The sequence below is a fragment of the Leptinotarsa decemlineata genome, unplaced genomic scaffold (assembly GCF_025532065.1).
Source record: "Leptinotarsa decemlineata unplaced genomic scaffold, Ldec_3_MD MMD2_tig00026316_RagTag_RagTag, whole genome shotgun sequence".
Classification (NCBI taxonomy): Eukaryota; Metazoa; Arthropoda; class Insecta; order Coleoptera; family Chrysomelidae; genus Leptinotarsa; species Leptinotarsa decemlineata.
This window is the reverse complement of record NW_027412685.1, coordinates 2,434,307-2,453,132: the sequence shown is the minus strand read 5'-3', so window position 1 is coordinate 2,453,132 and position 18,826 is coordinate 2,434,307. Positions and strand designations below refer to the sequence as shown.

Here is an 18,826-nt window from a genome sequence, read left to right as displayed (position 1 = left end):
GAATCGAGCTGAACTCATGCAAAGGATACGACAAGCTTGTGCCGAAATTACAGTTCAACAAATAAGAAATATTGTAAACAATATTCGGAAGAGATACGATAAATGTATTGAACGTAATGGAGGTTTGGTAGAAGCTTCAAAAATTTGAATGTTTAGTTTTAAATCAATGTTTATTTTAGTATCAGTTTTTTCTTAATGGCAATTAATTGTTGAATAAATACTTTGAAACTTGTTTGTATACATTTTGTTTTCATAAGCTATAGAAGAAGGTAGAGTAAGTTCAGAATCTCATAAAATGTGATTTTCCAGGTGCGCTGTTACAAAAGTACTATTATTTATTATTGGGAAACTTCCAAAAAGCTTACAAGTATGACCATTAATACTTCAAGATTCTTTCACGATCAAGATTCTATCAAGATTTGGTAAAAGCGCAATTGGGAGATCCCATGACATGAGATTCTGAACTTGGTCTACTACTGCGTAACTTGAAAATGAACTTTTAATTTTCTGTTATTCAATTATTCAATTTTCATTTTAATTTTCACTTCTCGTAACCTACACTCAAATGAATGATTTTAAGGGAATATTATCCACAAATCCATTGGCGTAGTCAGATTTTTATTACAAAACGCTTGCACATTACCATAGTTTCAGGAGTTATAACTGTAGAACGCATTGAGCTGTTGACTTCGGATTTTCACTGTACAAATTCACTGGTGTTCTACTTGGTGATGACAGTGTTGTCAAATCTCAAATATGTCTATAATCTGAATAAAAATTACAAACAAATACTTTGTTTCCAAAATTGAAGTTGTTGTAACTTCGTTGTTAACAAATATTTTTTAATGAAAATTTGACAGTTTTGATTTATAACGACTACGAATCCAGTGGTGTAGTCAAATTTGAAAACAAAAATTGCCTAATAAACTTTTGCCGTTTTTGACAAACAAAAAAAAACCATAGAGTGCCTTGGAAATGAAACTAAAATTGTGAAAGTTAGTGTCAAGATACAGTTTTTCATGCTTAATATTTCAATAAAAAAAAATTGAGATTGATTGAAAAATGCACATTCTACAGGGGTGGTTCCATTTTAAATGGGTCACACTGTATAAATAACAAGATTAACGTTTTTAAAAATATTATAAATAATAACGTAATCAGAATGGAGTATCTAAATTCAATAGTACGATTTATATGTATATTTATATTTTATGAGATTTTCTATGACATAAATGTAATTAAAATTTATTAAATAAACTTTTTAACTGAATGAAATTGCAGCAACCACATTCTTTGATAAAATTCTTCATACTGATTAAAAAATAGTTGACATTAATACATTTTGACAAAATTGTCCAATTTTGGAATCAGAGATAATTTTTTCAAGAGGTTTATTAAATTAACTTTTTAACTGAATGAAATTGCAGCAACTACATTTTTTGATAAAATTCTACATACTGATTAAAAAATAGTTGACATTAATACATTTTGACAAAATTGTCCAATTTTGGAATCAGAGACAATTTTTTCAAGAGGTTTCAAAATTATGTGTATAATAGAAAACAATGTGATTATATAGTTTATCGAAAAAACTCTCTTCCAAATATAACTTGTGGCGACCTCAAGAATCCATCTTCAGCCCTGTTTGTTTTTTTCATATTTGTATCAATTCTCTAGCCACTTTGGAATTGAATTCGTTGCTGATGATACTACTATTATATATTTCTCAAACAGTTACGAAAAAATAAAAAATGATATGAAGAATGATTTGGGTGAAATTCTCATTTGGCTCGATAAACATGAATTTCAATAAATGCTCATATATGAATGAATATGTCCCTGAGACTAAATAATACTTCAAATAAGTCGACTATGTTTGATCATAGTTCTATTGAATAACCAGGAAAAACAAAATCTTCAGGTTTAATCATTTATGAAAAATTGTCAAGATACACCTATGAAATTTTTAAGCTGAAATATATATTTCTGGGTCATTTATTCTCATTTGCACCTTTCTGTTTGGTGAACAGCAAATGAAAATAACCTTACAGAATAAAATAATTAGAATCATTTTTAAATCATCATATGTGGAAATAACATTGTACTTTCACTCTATAAACTCAAAATCAGCTGTTTCATTCATTCTGTTCAAAATAATACAAAGAAAATAAAAATGTAATAATTGAATTTGTAGAGAATCTTCAAAAGAAAGGACACTTCGCCTTAAGACACTTGCCTTAGGGCAAGTGTCTTAAGGCGAAACATCGGTGTATACCAGTGAGGGTGACAGTGTTCCATGTGAGTACAATTCATTACCATTCATTCAAAGTAGAACTCATGTGAATGATATCTGATTCTTATTCCACAACAAATGTTTGAAATACAAACTGAGTAGAGAAAAGTATCTTCTGTATAATTGAGTGTTCATATAGAAGTATTTGTTTCGAAAGAATTTTTTCCTTTCATGTAATTCAATGTTTATATGAAAGTAGCTGTTTCAGGAGGACTTTCTTTCAGTTTGTGTCTGAAACTTACTTCTTTGCATGATCTACACATCCATGTATAGAGTTACTTATTTTCAAATTGATTACTTCCTTCCTTTCTTTGGAAGATTCTCTCATCCCCCTTTTTTTTGTATCAGATGGAGTAGTAGAAAGCCAAAAACTTTCTTTCCCAAAAATCAGTCACTCCTAAAAATATAACCCCTTCAATTCAAATGTTATATGTACATTGTAAAATATTAATAGGTATAACAAGTGAGAAAAATGACATATTTCTCACGAGCCCAGAAGTGCCGCAAATCAAGCGAGTGAAATATATAATTTTCTTACGCATTTTACATTGTACTTTTTCTATGGTTGCGTTGTTTTCAAGTATTGAAAATTAAAATACATATAATAATACTTATATGTCATTAATTTTTTTTATATTTTATTTAAAATAGTAATTAACAGTAATATTTGAAAAATTTTGTGAAGTGACATAATAGTTTAGATTTTCGCGGCTGAGGTTTTCAGTGTCACTGTTTTTCGAGTTTGAAAGCCGTGGATTTTTGGAATTTCTTCCTGACGTTTCGCTGGCGCGAGTGGCTAGCTTCTTCAGAGTGAAGTAATTCCTGGTAGGTCGTTTTGTTTCAACATGTTTTCAGTAATTGAAATATTAGCTGCGGTCGAAGTTGAAGTTGATGGGAAAACGTACTGAGCTTCCACAGCATTGTTGTGTTCAGGTTCTAATGGCGCTGGAGGCTGAATGGATTCTACTATACTTTTTGAATTTTTCATTTTGCTAACTATGGAGTTGTCGATATAAGATTCAGCAGCATTGCTGGATTTCCAACCCCCATGGCGTTTTAAAGTTAAAAGATCCGCCCCTGCATTAATCAAAATAGTCGCAGATGACCTTCGAAAACAGTGGCCAGTAAATAATTCAGGGTTTGATAATTGCAAAAATTCCGTTATTTCTTTCGCCATGGTGCCAAATTTATCTATTCCCACAGGCTGTTTCGTACATTTGCTATTTTTGTAATTAAAAAAAAAAACGTGTTTTATTTGTGCATGGTCAAAGTTTCACATATTTTTTGTAAATTTGGTAGAATTCTTCTGTGAATATGAAACTTCTAGGAACCTTGGTTTTAATAACGGGTAATTTTATTAAAAGGGCAGAATTAAGTTCTTCCATATCATCAATTTTTTATTTTCGAAGTTCATCACAACGGCATGCCCCTGTAAGGCAATAGCTAAAGCAGCCTGAAATCAAAACCAAACAATAATTTTTCGATAAAAATTTGAAAATTTTCAATTCAGCAAATACTTTTTTATCATCAAATACTTTTCATCAGGTGCATCTTTTGAAATTTTTTCAATTTCTTCAGAAGTTAATATTTTTGACTGTTTTGGAGCATATTTTTCAGATTTGCGTTTTAAAAATGCACGTAGTTTTACGTATTTTGATATATAGTTTTTAATAATTGAGGTACTCCTCAGCATCGAGTACTGAGACCATAATGTTGATGATTTCAATCTTCTTGACAACTCTTCAAAATAAACTAACAAGGTATTTTCGGAACAATAATTTACCTTGGCTTTCATTTTCCAGTCCATAAAGTTTCTGTAAGCGATTTCATTTTTCTCTTGATGTGCTTGGTAGCAAATTATTGCAAATATCTATTGTTTTCTGAACAATTTCTGGAGGTGTATTTTTCAACAGTAAATCTTCGTATTCCATTATATTCAATATTTAATAAATCTGAACTGTTTATACTATAACAATCGACAATAAAACTATTTTCGTTGGGTTAGTTGACAGCAATAATAATTATTGCAGTGCAGTGTTTCGGTTATGTTGTTATGGAAACGCCGACAATGGGCTACTTGGATATTGCACGCGAATCGTCGGAGTAGCATTGTCAACATGGAGAACCTGTCATATCAATCTGACATGTAACAATTCATGACTGACTTGGGTTATCGTGATAACAATGAGAAATTATTTCTCACTGTAATGGGGGATATTTCTCACTGCGTGAGAAATGTTTCGTTTTGAACGTATGAAAGCGATGAGAGAAGTGGCACATTTTATAGCATCCGTAGAAAAAATATCTTATTCCCTTATTGCTGTTATTTTATTATACTCTGTAATTAGTTATTGTCCCTAATTAGGAGCATTTATTGTTTCTTGAGACAATAAACTGAATTGAATTGAACAATCTCATTGGAAAAATCATTAGCATTTTTTGTTAATTGTTGAATGTATATTCCTAAACATACCAAATTGATTTATTTTAACTGACGTTTGAGGACGTTGAAAGCATCCGTGAATATCATACTAGAAAATCGAAAACTCTTGTTGGCAATAAAATTGATATGCATTATGGAAAGCATTCAATAACGATCTAACAGTTACTTCGAAACATGTTTCTAGAAACCAGTTAAAAAAAAACTGAAAAATCACCTAAAAACCCTCTTCTTTCCAAATTAAGTTATGTTATATGCTTTGCCTTCAGAAATCGTCACAAGAAAACTAATTTTGACAGTTGAGAGGGGAGAAAAATACATCAATTAATTACTTTAGAAATGAAGCAATTATTCTTCATTCAAATAACTATAAGGAATTCCTCTTTCAGGATGTTTATCAAACGGATCAAAATGAATACATTTAGAAAAGTTTTGCAGTAAAAGTAATTTCATCAAATTGAAAGGGGATGATTAATTTTGGGAAAAGTGAGGTTCTGGCTTTGTACTTTGGCATATTTATCAAAAAAATGTGGGAAATTTTGAAAATAAAGAAGAAAGCAATTAATTTCATGATGAACTATTTACAAAGATGTTTATATCATCTAAAGAATCAACTTTCAGACAGAAACTGGAAGAGAAAAGCCTCTCAAAACAACTACTTTCATATAAATATTGAATTACACGAAAGAAAAATATGAACATTGGATTATACAAGAATCATCTTTTACATGTGGGGATAACAGATTAGTTGAAGGAGTCAAATAGCTATTTTCTTTTTAGTAACTATCACCATTTTCTGAAGGAATAGTGAAGAATTTACAAGTGTCACGATACAACTTTCCAAATCAATTTCTCAAAACTATTTTGCTTTGTTTCAATTCATTTTCAATTTTTTTTTGCAGCCGTTCCGTTGAGACCTGTATCCCCACCACCTGGAAGAGAACCAAGTCCAGGAAGTATTTTTAAAGAAGAGTACATTCCTCCAATGTATGTGTCACCTGGAGCTGGAATATTGGAAGAATCTCCCCCCATAATTCACGAAGAAGATGACGATATAAGGAGAGACATTGTAGATCGTTAGTAGGATGAAAAGTTTTATAATAATATTATTGAGTATTGATAGATCCATCTGACCAACAGCGATAATTTGCGTTATGTTCTTCCACAGTCTGTCGTTCATTGCCAAGGTGGAAACTTTTCATTTTCTCAAGGAAAAACTTAAAAAAATGTTTACATCACAATCACTAGAACCATTGATTCTGTAGGTCTTGAATATTTACGTAAATATCTTCCTCTGACACTCCACTTGACTTTAATTTTCACAATCAAATGAAATGGGGTAAAGTTTAATTTCAAATCCATAAATATTCAATTTTATACTTTGACATCTATATTTCTTTAATTTCGTTAACACATCATTGAACAACTCATAATTTTCAGAATTCTGAAAGTTTCATATGAAAGTAAATTTGCAATATATATTCAATATACTTCCAAAATAGTTTTACCTTTTTCATCAATATTAGTCAGACATAATAGTGGAATACAGATTTGTTTGTTCTCCTTGGCATTACAGAAAAAGGATATTTTTTAAGTTTTGGATTGCTTGTTTAGGTTCACTTTTGTGGTACATACTGAACGTGTGTGTGTATGTGTGTGTGTGTGGCTGGGTGTGTGTTTATGTCTGTTTGATTGTGTGCGTTCTTGTTCGTAGAAAGATGCATGTTTTCAGTATATAAACAAATAAATACTTTTATTATGGAAGCTCTATGCATCTGGATAGATATATCAACAATAACAAGTATAAATTTTTCTATAAAGTTCAATTGAAGATGGTCATGATTACTCATTTTATAGTATAAAGAAGGCTATTACAAAATAAATATAATTTTTCTGTTATAGTAACAAAGGAGCCGTTACCCCTAACTACGGAAGAATATTTGAGGAGGACTCGAATGAGAAATGCAGCTGCATATGAAGAATTAGATAGAATATTATCACCAAGTTGGTCTTCTCGAAGAGAAAGGGCTGTTCCGAAAATTCCTTCTCCAGAGCGTGTTGCTGCAAAAAAGGTAACACCTAGACAAGCAACACCTAGGCAAGTTTCACCTAAGCAAGTAACGCCAAAACAAGCTACCCCACCCCCTGCCACAGCTGGCACACCTCGTATAGAGAGAAGGCGACTTGAACCAAGACGTGATCTACTCGAAGCACAAGGAGCCAAGAGAGCCAGACGATCTCGTTTAACTGAAAGTACAGTGGGGAGAAGAATTGATTTCACCCAACCTGATCCTGGTGAGCTAACTGAAGCTGACAGATATGCTGCAGAAGTTCTAGCTCGTAGTAATCTGCCTCCCTTGAGTCCCCCCGAACGTCCTCCAAAGCCTAGCATTCTAGATACGTGGGTTCCAGCGAATCTTCCTTCACCTATAAGGCCACCAACTGTGGTTCAGGGATGGAAGACACCTCCTCATCTGGCTGAGAGGCCTAAAACCCCTCCTTCTCCTTTCCGACCTGAACTCCCTGATGTTCATCCAGATCAGTGGTTCTTTGACTTACATGAAGAACCCCCATTTGCACCTAGTCCAGAAAGATATCCTGAATATGAATATGTTCCACAAACACCACCAGAAGATATTCCGTTCTTGGATGAAGGTCAACCTTTCCTAGTACCCGGTGCTGAATTTTCCCCCTCAGTATGTGGGTCACCGGTATGTCCTGGTGATATGAGCTTCAGATCCCCTCTTATTTCTCCCGAAAGTCCTGTAACAACACCACTGCGAGATTTCGGTGGAGATATATTCACCCCACCACCTGGGGCTGGAGAAAGGACACCAATAACGAAAGCTGATCAGATTTTCCAAGAATATGGAATTGTTGATTCTCCCATTGAAATGGTAGAAATACCTCCAACTCCACCTCCACCACCAACACCCTACAGTCCGCTGAGTGATCCAGTAGAGATGCAAAAAATGATGGAGAGGGTTAGAGAAGCTGAAGGACGAAGTGGTATCAGAAAAATGATAACAGGAGAACCACAGGCTGAAGAAGGTAATAACTTTTGAAGCTATTGCTTTTCATTAAGGGAATAATTCTGAAATAATCACCTATGCAGATTATTGCCAAATAATTTTTTTCGAAACTTATTAATAAATAATATCTCCCCCTATGACAACGCCATCTATATAATCGACAAAGGACTCAATACACGAATATCGTTGTAATCGACAGCCGAATGAAATTTTGTCTTTCACTGCAAATCAATTAGTTGGAACCATAGCAAGGCTGAACCACGAATGAACTGTTGGACTAAACTATGCCGGTTCAGAAATGCATACGCATTCAGCACAGCATCACGAAATAGAGGGATCATGAATGTTTTGTTTTTGGACTCCGGTTTCAAATAATTGAATGGAAGTGAAAAAGAGACAAATCTCGTTAGACGGTCAACATCAAAACTTGGCTTTGCAAAGAAAAGCCCCGTTTAACTTTGATATTCCAAGATTAAGTTCTCTATCACTTCCAAATCTGGCGTTTTCATGAGAAGAGATGTCATAGATAAGTTTTTATTTACTGATAAGTTTTTATTTATTTTATTTCTATTCCTAGAATGCATTACATTGTTTTACGCAATTTTTAGAATTTTATTAGTTTATAATCAACACAATCATTTTCTTTATGGACATAATTGGGTTTACGAAATTATAAAATTGGAGTTCAACTTGAAATCAATAGATTTTCACTTTCTATCGTCCAACCTTTGTTAGGAATCACACGTTAAAAAGGAAGATCAAATTAGTCCTTAGCTCGTATAAGTTAAAACTTTTGAGAGTTGTTGTTCGCAGGGGTGCGACAGCTAGTTAACGAAAAACCAGAACATATCAGATAGGAAAATTTGAATGCGATTAAAAGTTTTTTGTTTCTTACCCAGTATAAGGTAACACTATAAAACATCTATCAAGGAAAGATAGTTTGTGTCTGAAGTACAGTACAGTAATCGAGAGAAACAATTACACAAACACAGTTGAACGCAGAATAAATTTACGTTAGACTGTACAAGAAGTTCATCTAGTTCCACTCAATTTCATTCAATTAAAATCTACAATTTTGAATTCTCAGTTATTTCTAATTCGAAATTGAAATATTGGAATTAATTATTAATTGAAACGGTGAAAACATTCATCTCTCCTAACGTAGCTACATAATGATAAATTCCTGCCGGAAAACAACTGCTTCCCCGGCTAGTACCATGATTGACAATAAATCATATCTGACAGACATTCATGCAAGATACATTATACCAGGAATAATTATTCAGAAGAATAGAGGAAATAAAGTGAAAGCCATCCCCTTTCCATTTGAAAAAATCAAGTTAACTGAAAAAATGCATATTTGCGACTGTAAAATAATTCTTAAATCGACTGTGGAGTCATAAGCCTCAAAGTGGTAGTTTTCCCATGTTACTTAATCAAGACTGAAGCGCTTTACATGATCCATGGCAATCTAGATCAAAAAATAAAAATTGGAATGAAAATTATTTTATTTGTCAAATATTGACGAGTAGAATATTGTTGGATTTAGAACGTCATTCTCGATAGAAATAAGTAAAAATATATAGGATGTCCCATTTAAAAATTGAAAGTTGGGGTTATTTCCGGTCAAACCGGAAGTACGGCAAAGTAAGTAAATATGTCAAAGAATGTATATTGAATTATAATACACAATCCCCCAACCCCACCAAGTATATGCTTTTTTCTACTACTTAGGAGCCGTTTGACTTGTATGTTTCTACCAATACGTGGCTTATTCGGTTTTTCTCCCATCGTATTCATGAAAGCCATGTCAACAATCTTATGTCCTGAACTAATTTGTACAGGTCCCTTGCTGGATGCATGTCATATTCTTTTGTGAAAAATTTAGGTTGTTCATACACTGTTTACCTTCTGTGGCTCAATGCCTTTCATTTGTATACTATATGACGAGCTGTCTCTGTCCCTTTATTGCATTGCTTGCAGTTGAGGTCTCTGTTGTACAGCCTTATTTCGTTCAGGTGTTCTCTCAATTGACAGTGGAGAAATTCTTTCTGAACGGTCCCTTTACTGAGGACTATCCGAGAGGAGCACCCGAACTGCAATGTATCTGGAACTCGACTAACTTCGACGTGGCTCGAATGCATGTATGAAATCTTCGCCTGAGAGGAAAGATGCATGCATATAAAAATGGATATTTCGAAATGGAATCTCTCCCGACGTACCTACACAGTAGGTTCTGGTAAATGTCAGCCGGGAAACAATTATTTCTTCGGCTGATAACATGATGGACATTGGATTTCATCTGACAGACTTATATGCAAGATAACTCACAGTGATTAGTTTTATAGATGCTTCTCGATCATCCAGCAGCAGGATCACGATGAACTCAATCAGGTAGTTCACCACATTACCAGAACCTACTGGCTGAGTAGAGTCGAAGTGAACGATATTGTGCACTTTTAAAGTTGACGGCGCTCTCAAAGGCCAAAAAAGCAATACATAGAAATGAACAGGCAGCAAACTAGTCCAAGTGGACTGTAGACTTAGTGGTTCGTATTGGATAATTTTTTACTAATTTTTTACTAGACATCTTCCTCTTGATCATCTTCAAGGGTTTCATCTTCCTCTTGAAGATGATCACTTGGTGATCGAAACACGTGCCGAGGTGTTGAAATATCAATTTGGTGTTGGGAAAAAACTCCAGTAGTATTCATTACTACACCAAAGGTTCCAAATAGTGCATCACAAATATAAGAAAAAATATTGAAGATATCGGGTCACAAAAATGCAATCATTTCCATTTTGAATATGGTCGCAGATAATTTCATATAGTTCAATAATGAAGATTATAAAATTCGATAGATTTATATGAGAAATATTTCTTAAGATTGGAATAGAGTGATGTAAGTGAGTGGGTGCCGTGAACTAAATCTTGTAAAGGCCGGTTCATATACCGGGTGTCCCACATTTTATGTGACAGGCAATATCTGGTTTGTTGAAGGAGATACACAAAAATGTTTCATACAAAAGTTTTAGGAGTTCATGAGAGCTATATTTTGATATAAATTTTAAATATACAGGGTGTTTGGTGTAGGAGCTACAGACCAAAATTCCATTTTTTAAAACAGAACGCCCTATATATCATTACATATTCAGATGCTACGTTAAATTCTGATATCATTTCATGTTTGGTTTTTGAAATTCGGTTACGGCGTTGTTGAGTTATTGCACTTTTCCTTAAATATAAAGTTTCAAAAAAACTTATTTACTCGTACACGAATCCAGTCTATATCTTTTATTAAATTGAACTAGACTACTACTGAATACAAACCATTATTCTCACCTCTACGATACGATATCGATATCAGTTAAATATAATATTGAAATTCTTGAGAATGTGACTAACTTGAGGGTGAATTGCTTTATATTGCACAATTTCATCAAGTAGCTTATGCTTGTTGATGCCATAGTAACAAATGTTGTTGAATTGTATCTACTTGTCAGTTCGATTCAGTGATTCTTTGCAAAACAGTAACTGTGTTCTTTGTGCGAAAACTCCAGTATGCCTTTCGCGTTTAGTCCAAGTGATTGCATTGATATGTTATTAATTTTTGGGGAATGTCAGAAAAACTGCCGCCAAGCACAACGTGTATACCAAGAACGTTTTCCAGACAGACCCATTCCGTCACGAACGACTTTTTCGAGAGTTGTAGAAAAATTGCGAACTGGGTCATTTCCTTCTACTATACAGCATCGTCATCATACGAGATCTGTTAGAACTGAAGATTTTGAGATCAATGTGTTGGCTTATATTATTATTCATCCACATGTTTCTATCCGTACTCTTGCAGAAGAAGTCGGTGTGAGTAAATCTAATGTACAGAGAATTCTGAAAGAAAATAAATACCACCCATTCAAAATTCAGTTGGTACAAGGTTTGAAACCCACGGACTTTGAACGACGACTTGAATTCATTGCTTGTATTCAGGTAATATTACATGAAAGTCCTAACATATTCAGTCAAATTTTGTAATTTTCAAACTACTTGGGGTATTAATGTATGATGTGGATTGTTCAATGGCCGCATCATAGGACCTTACTTTTTCAATGAAAATCTTAGTGGATTGCGATATTAACATTTTCTAGAAAATGATTTGATTCAGTTGATGGAAGATATTCCCATAGCAGAACGACAAGGAATTTGGTGGCAACAAGATGGTGCTCCTCTTCACAATTCACAGGTTGTTACTGAATATCTGGATAGAACGTACCCAAATAGATGGATTGGTAATAAGGGTCCAATTCGGTGGCCGGCTCGTTCCCCAGATTTATCACCGCTTGATTTTTTCCTATATATTTAAAAAAATGGAATTTTGGTCTGTAGCACCTACACCAAACACCCTGTATATTTAAAAATTATATCAAAATATAGCTCTCATGAACTCCTAAAACTTGTGTATGAAACATTTTTGTGTATCTCCTTCAACAAACCAGATATTGCCTGTCACATAAAATGTGGGACACCCGGTATATTGATAATAAATGCTTTTATTGAAAGAATACTCAGTACAAGACATACTAACCTAACCCAACAAATGGCAGAATCCAATATCTGCATATGAGAATTTTTATAAAAAGAGGCTTTTTGATTTCAATATTGTGTGCACTATGTTATAAAATATTGTGTTCATAGTGATCCACTCCATATGAAATATTTTATGAGAGATATGATCATGATTTCCAAATAAATTAGGGGGAGGACCAAAATTAATTTGAATTTTTTAAAATTGACAGTTTCGAAATTGTGTTATGAAAGTAAAGTGAGTACATATTATGATATCTTGATACAAAAAAAAACATGACTAATAAGTCAAAGGCCTTTGAGTAATCTAAAGCTACCTCTTGAAGGGGTCTCTTTCCACCTAAAATAAGTATAAGCAGATTCCGTAAAATCAAGATGAAGCATTATTATTGAAGGAGTCAACGTTCATCTAAATATTGGTATTTGAAATGCAGTGTGCAAACTTGAGCGAAAAAAATGTCTTTTAGTTTATAATTTGGTCCATTTTTGATCAGAATTCTGATGTATTTCGATAAAATAGAACTTCAATAAATAGATCACTACTTCAAAGGGGCTAATCGATTTTAAGAGATTGTAATTGATAAAGTGTTAATTTAAAAAAAATTCCAGATATTTTATAGGAGGCGTTTGTAACATCGAATATGGAGGATCGCTCGAAATGATGAACTAGTTACTTTCCATGCACTCCCATGATATGATTCCTAAACCAAACCGTTATTTATAACACCTCGACACGTGTTTAAATCACCAAGTGATCATCTTCAAGAGGAAGATTAAACTGATCTTAAAATCTTAAACTGATTTCAAACTAAGTTTAATCTTCCACTTGGCGATTGAAACACGTGTCGAAGTGATGAAAATAACGGTTTTGTGTTGGGATTAAACTCCAGTGAAATTGAGAAATAACAAAACATAACATGGCCAATTAGTTTTTGTCTAAAAAAAAACGAAAAATAAAATGACGTCCCAAGATGGCTGACAATGATTGGAAGTGTGTGTCCAGCGGTAACAAAAACATGAATCATTAGTTGAAAAATATTTTTGAAAAACAAGCTTTAATTTACTTGCTTGAAAAATAAAATTATCCCCAAATCATCAATTTATGTTATACAATTTATATGAAACAAAAGCTTGTATTATTAAGAACGAAATTATATATTCTTATTGAAAACGATTTATTTTAATATAAAAATGATTTAATATATCGAACGAAAGAGTTATTTTTGTGTAGATAATCAGAGTGCTTGATCGACTTGGAGTTTTCACCTTTCACAATCTTAAAAAAAGAAATTCACTCAAAGAAACGTTCTTTTCATCAGTAACTTGTCATATTCAATGAATCACACGTTGAAAGATAAGACTTATCGTTAGTCCTCTCGCACACGTTTCGACTTTTGAGAGTTGTTCATTGGGGGACGAAAATAAAGATTTTTAAGAGAATTTCGAGAGAAATATTAAGGAATTGTACAGAAAATGTTTCGGGGGCTGAAATCAACTTTCGTTTCCAGATTTGGAAAAAATCTAATTTAACTTGCAATTTTTAAACGTCCTTGAACATTAGATATTGTTCAATTCTGAAGACCCTCTGAAATGTTATGATAATTATGTGTACACTTTTTTTATAGGCATAATTATTTATTGCGACAAGTTTCTGATGGATAAAACAATTTTTCACGAAAAATACATTGAATTCACGCAGTAATTTATTCGGGTTGCCATTTCTACACTTGATAAAATTCTCCACTGCAATTTTTATTTTTATGATGGTGGAAACTACCAGAAATGGTCGATAAAAAATTATAATTCAATGAATTGATGTGTTTGAATTGATATAAAGTTTTTGGAACTTGTTGATAAAGGCTTGCTCTTTACTATCTCACCTTTGGTGTCAACGGCATCGACTACTATGGTTATTAGCCTCGTGTCCTGGATACCCTATGTTGATATCTCTTTGAAACACCTAGCATCATAGTTATTCCAAGTCACGTCAGCTGTGTAACTTACTCAATTTCATCTAGATTACACAATACACCTTATTCGAGAACGGGGCATTTAAACTCGGCGTCAATCCATCGTTATATGTTTATTCATTTTATCAATATAACTTTTTCGAATTCTGCATTAGGTCTCGATTGTGAAAGTGTTCACTAATACGATTTTGATGTATATCTGTTAAGCGAAAGGGTACTTGTGGAATGTGGTTATCTAGGCTTAGTAAGCATGGTCCAGTGAGAAGATTTCCTTCTTCAAATGTTTTGATATTACTGCGATGAGCATCTTCAGCGGTGGTTGGCACGGTGTTGCTACCTCCTAGATGGTATGTTAGTGATAGTCCCAGAGGGAAGTGGTGGGAAGGACTCGGGATCTTCCATTTTCTTTTGATTAAGTTAGTTCTCATACTCCGTAACGGAATCTGAAAAAAGGTAAACCCCCTTCGACAGTTTTTAAGTTGGCTTGAGTTTTCACCCGATATTTTTGGGAATTTTTCCAATCACGTCAGTAACCTTATGAATATAGGTCAACTAGGCATCTGCTATTTATCTTTGGAAGCAGTCAAGGTTATAAAAATATAAACCAAGTCCACCTTGAGAACTTCAAATTGTGGCTCACAACGAGAAAATCGTTTCTAGAACCAACCGTTCACTGCTGTATCAATTGGGACCTCACAACTCGTGTTCTGACACCATCAGATCCAAAGCTTCACCAACTCCCCTATAGGAATTACCAAGAATACACAAAACTGGCGTTTTTACACGTCTGATAACCAACCAGTGCTATCAACTCCACCGATTACCTAGTTGCAAAATACCTGGTATCACTGCTCCGCCAACATATGGGACATACGAGCAAATTCGTTTTGAAGCCTATTGGTGAGCTTTGACATTTTCTTAATTTCCGTATCTGAAACGCTGGACATTATTATATCTTTCTCCTGAATATATTATAGATTTGTTCTAACAAGTGCAGAAGTTCTTCTACTTCATTTGAAATGGCAATTACTACAAACAGATCAACGGTGTTTTTCCTTTCAGTCCACTGGTGAATGATCACTTCATGAAACTTTTCGAGGAAAAAGCTTTGTTGTCAGCTCCACGTCACCGTGTTTATCTAATAACTGTTTTCCCTATCTAATAACTATATTACATGTAATTTCACGTTTTGGGAAATTTTAATGTTTGGGTTGTTTCACGAGGATCATACACTCATCTGTCAAATTCATGCCAATCTCGTATAACGTGTGACCAACGTTTTCTCTTTACTTCCAGAGGAACCCCAACATCCAGTTTTCGCAGAGCTTCGAAGTTTCATTCGAAGAAAAAAAGAAGCGGAAGAGCGAAGAGAGGCAAGACGAGAAAAACTAGAAAGACGACGTGTGCCCCCTATGCCACGAATACGAGAATATGTTTCTCCTGTTCCTTATACTGATCCTCATGGACTTCCATTCCCAAAAAGAGTGGTTGTACAACCTACAAGTTGGGCTGACACATATGTATCTCCAGAGATAGCCCATGCTAGACCACTTCAAGTTGATAGAGGAGACGAAATGCAACGGGTCATAGATGATATTAAGCAAGGTAGGCTAGCGCATCTTGATGCCATTGAAGTGGAGGGAGGTATGTCCCCAACATTACCACCACTACCACAACTCACTCTCGGTATTACAACACCGGAACACTTAAAAGTTCAACCAGTGTCTCCTCTCGGGAGAAGTCAAGAATTCCAAGCCATTCCTAGGAGAGTGTCACCACCGCCTAGTATGGTACCACCTTCAACCCCTGAAGAACGGTTTGATTTGAGGTCTCCATTTACACCACCTGCCCAGTTATGGGCTAGTACAGTTGTCCATTCGTTTGGAGCACAAGATGATTTTGGCACCGAGACGATGGAATTTCCACCTTCTCCTGGACAACTATCACCCACAAGAAGTCCACCTCAAGGTTCACCTGCACGAGCAATGTCTATGTCTCCACGACAGGTATTCCCCGTGACACCGTCACCTCCAGGAACGCCTGGAAAAACACTTCAAGGAACACCTGGGAGAACAACTCAAGGAACACCTGGGAAAATACCTCAAGGAACACCTGGCAGAACACCTCAAGGGACACTTGGGAGAATGTCTCCTGGGAGAATGTCACCTGAAAGAACTTGCCCTGGTCGATCGCCGTCACCTCAAGAAATTATTTTTGATGAATCGTTTCCGGGAGGTTTCACTCCACCTGGGGCGCTGTCCCCAACTAAGACACCGCAGAGGCGTGTTACTCACAGAGTATCACAGAGAAGAATTGTTACAATGTTACCTACGCCAAATATCACACCCGGGACTCCGTATTCAGGAGACTTATCAGATAGTTTTTTGGCTGAAGATGAAGCTAACTTCAAATGGATGGATAGAGAAACTTGAAGTTGGTTACATCAAAAATTTTGTTGTTTTTATCTGTGACTTACTTTTGTATGAATCAATAGAATTAAATGAAAAATGGAAAAATGGTTTGTAGTTTATTTAATTTCACAATCAACTTTTGCTTGGTACCTGAATGAATGATATATGATATATATATATATATATATATATATATATATATATATATATATATATATATATATATATATATATATATATATATATATATATATATATATATATATATATATATATATATATATATATATATATATATATATAAAACATCGAGAAAGGTTAATGCAGTCAAAATTCCATGAAAATCAAAAGATAAATATATAAGTACCATCCTGATCTACCGGTGGCTCTTAAATTGAAATCAATATGGGAATGATTAGAATGGTACTTATATATTTATCTTTTGATTTTCATGGAATTATTTTCCAGCAGCTTGACTGCATTAACTTTTCTCGATTTCATATCATTTCTAGAAACATGTGGATTCGTTTTTCCAGCTTAGCTTCTCAAATTTCTACCACCGCTGTTGTCGGTTGATTGGTCAAACCACCAACACTGACATTAAAATTTGGCAAGTTGACTTGGGTGTCACACAAATAGGTGGTTCCACTAATGTCTCGCTTGCGTTTACGCAGTTATTTCTATTAAGTGCTTTGCTTTTCTTGGTTCTTCAATCGAGGACCGTCTGCCCGGTACTGACGATGCCCAATAGGCTGAAACAGCTGTCTACCGGTGTCAATGATTTTTAGGAAAAAAAATAAATATATATATATATATATATATATATATATATATATATATATATATATATATATATATATATATATATATATATATATATATATATGTATATATTTATATATAATTATCACATGATTATATATAAAGATGTTATTGAGTGTGTTTGCCTCCATTTTATGACTGTTCTCATAATTCCATAAAAAATCAAAATATGAATAGAAAAACACTTTCTGATCATTCCCATATTGATTTCAATTCAAGAGCCACCGGTAGACAGCTGTTTCAGCCCGGTACTGATGATGCCCAATAGGATGAAACAGCTGTCTACCGGTGGTTCTTAAATTGAAATCAATATGGGAATGATCAGAAAGTACTTATCTATTCATATATATATATATATATATATATATATATATATATATATATATATATATATATATATATATATATAAAAAATTTAATTATCTGTCAGAAATTACCTTTTTTAAATTTTAGAAATTTATAATTTATGACATTAAAAATAAAATAAATACAACAATATATATATATATATATATATATATATATATATATATATATATATATGTCGGAGACTAAACAATAGTTGGAACTTTCCCTGGAAAAACCTTTCGTCTAGACTTTCATTGCAGTAGTATTTAAATGATAAAATTCAGAGTAGTTGTTTATGACTCAAGCCGATTATGTTTTGCCAGGCTTATAGCGGTATACCTGGGTCCGAGGTGAGACATCTTGTCACTAAACGTAGCCACGGTCACAGGATAGATAGTTTAATAAGAAAAGTATAAGGTAGACAGTTTGGGATGTTTGATAATTTTCACCTGGGAATGCCGAAGGGTATGAAGTGAGGTACCGGGAGTGCGAGTTGAACCTCGAACGAGAAAGGTCGAGATCCTGCTGACCGTGGATTCGTTATCGAACTTGTGGGTCTATCGTGATAAGTGCTGGTTATATTTTCTAATAACGATCTCTTCAAAATGTTGTATGTCTCTATGTGGGGTGGTTATTGTTGTGGTAAAGAATAACATGGGTTCATCCAGAGGCAGTGCTCTTGGCGCCCCCGAAAGTGATTTCTTCGACATCAGAAGTGGGATCTGGATCTCCTTCAGGATTTTCTCCTTGGTCCACCGTGGTGAGTCGTTTTCATTTTGGTTTGATTCAGGAGCGGACTGCTCATCAGTAAAAGAGTGTTTGGCAGCCCGATTTGCTGGCAAAAGAGACAATAATTTTATAATTTCAAAAGGAAATGGAAATGTTAATGCAAATTGTGCGCTACAAATTTTACCTGTTGTTACCATTA

At 34.0% G+C, this 18,826-nt stretch overlaps 1 protein-coding gene across 2 annotated transcripts in view; it reads left to right on the top strand.

Moving 5' to 3' along the window:
• The window catches only part of LOC111513096 (uncharacterized), an 86,034-nt gene extending 69,201 nt beyond the window's left edge, over window positions 1-16,833 (top strand). For both annotated transcript variants that reach the window (XM_074181850.1, XM_074181849.1), the window contains exons 11-13: window positions 5,636-5,809; window positions 6,636-7,784; window positions 15,614-16,833. In XM_074181850.1, the coding sequence (XP_074037951.1) occupies window positions 5,636-5,809; window positions 6,636-7,784; window positions 15,614-16,749 (2,459 nt within the window). In that variant the 3' untranslated portion in view covers window positions 16,750-16,833. The remainder of the gene's footprint in view (window positions 1-5,635; window positions 5,810-6,635; window positions 7,785-15,613) is intronic.
• Window positions 16,834-18,826: the final 1,993 nt, after the last annotated feature.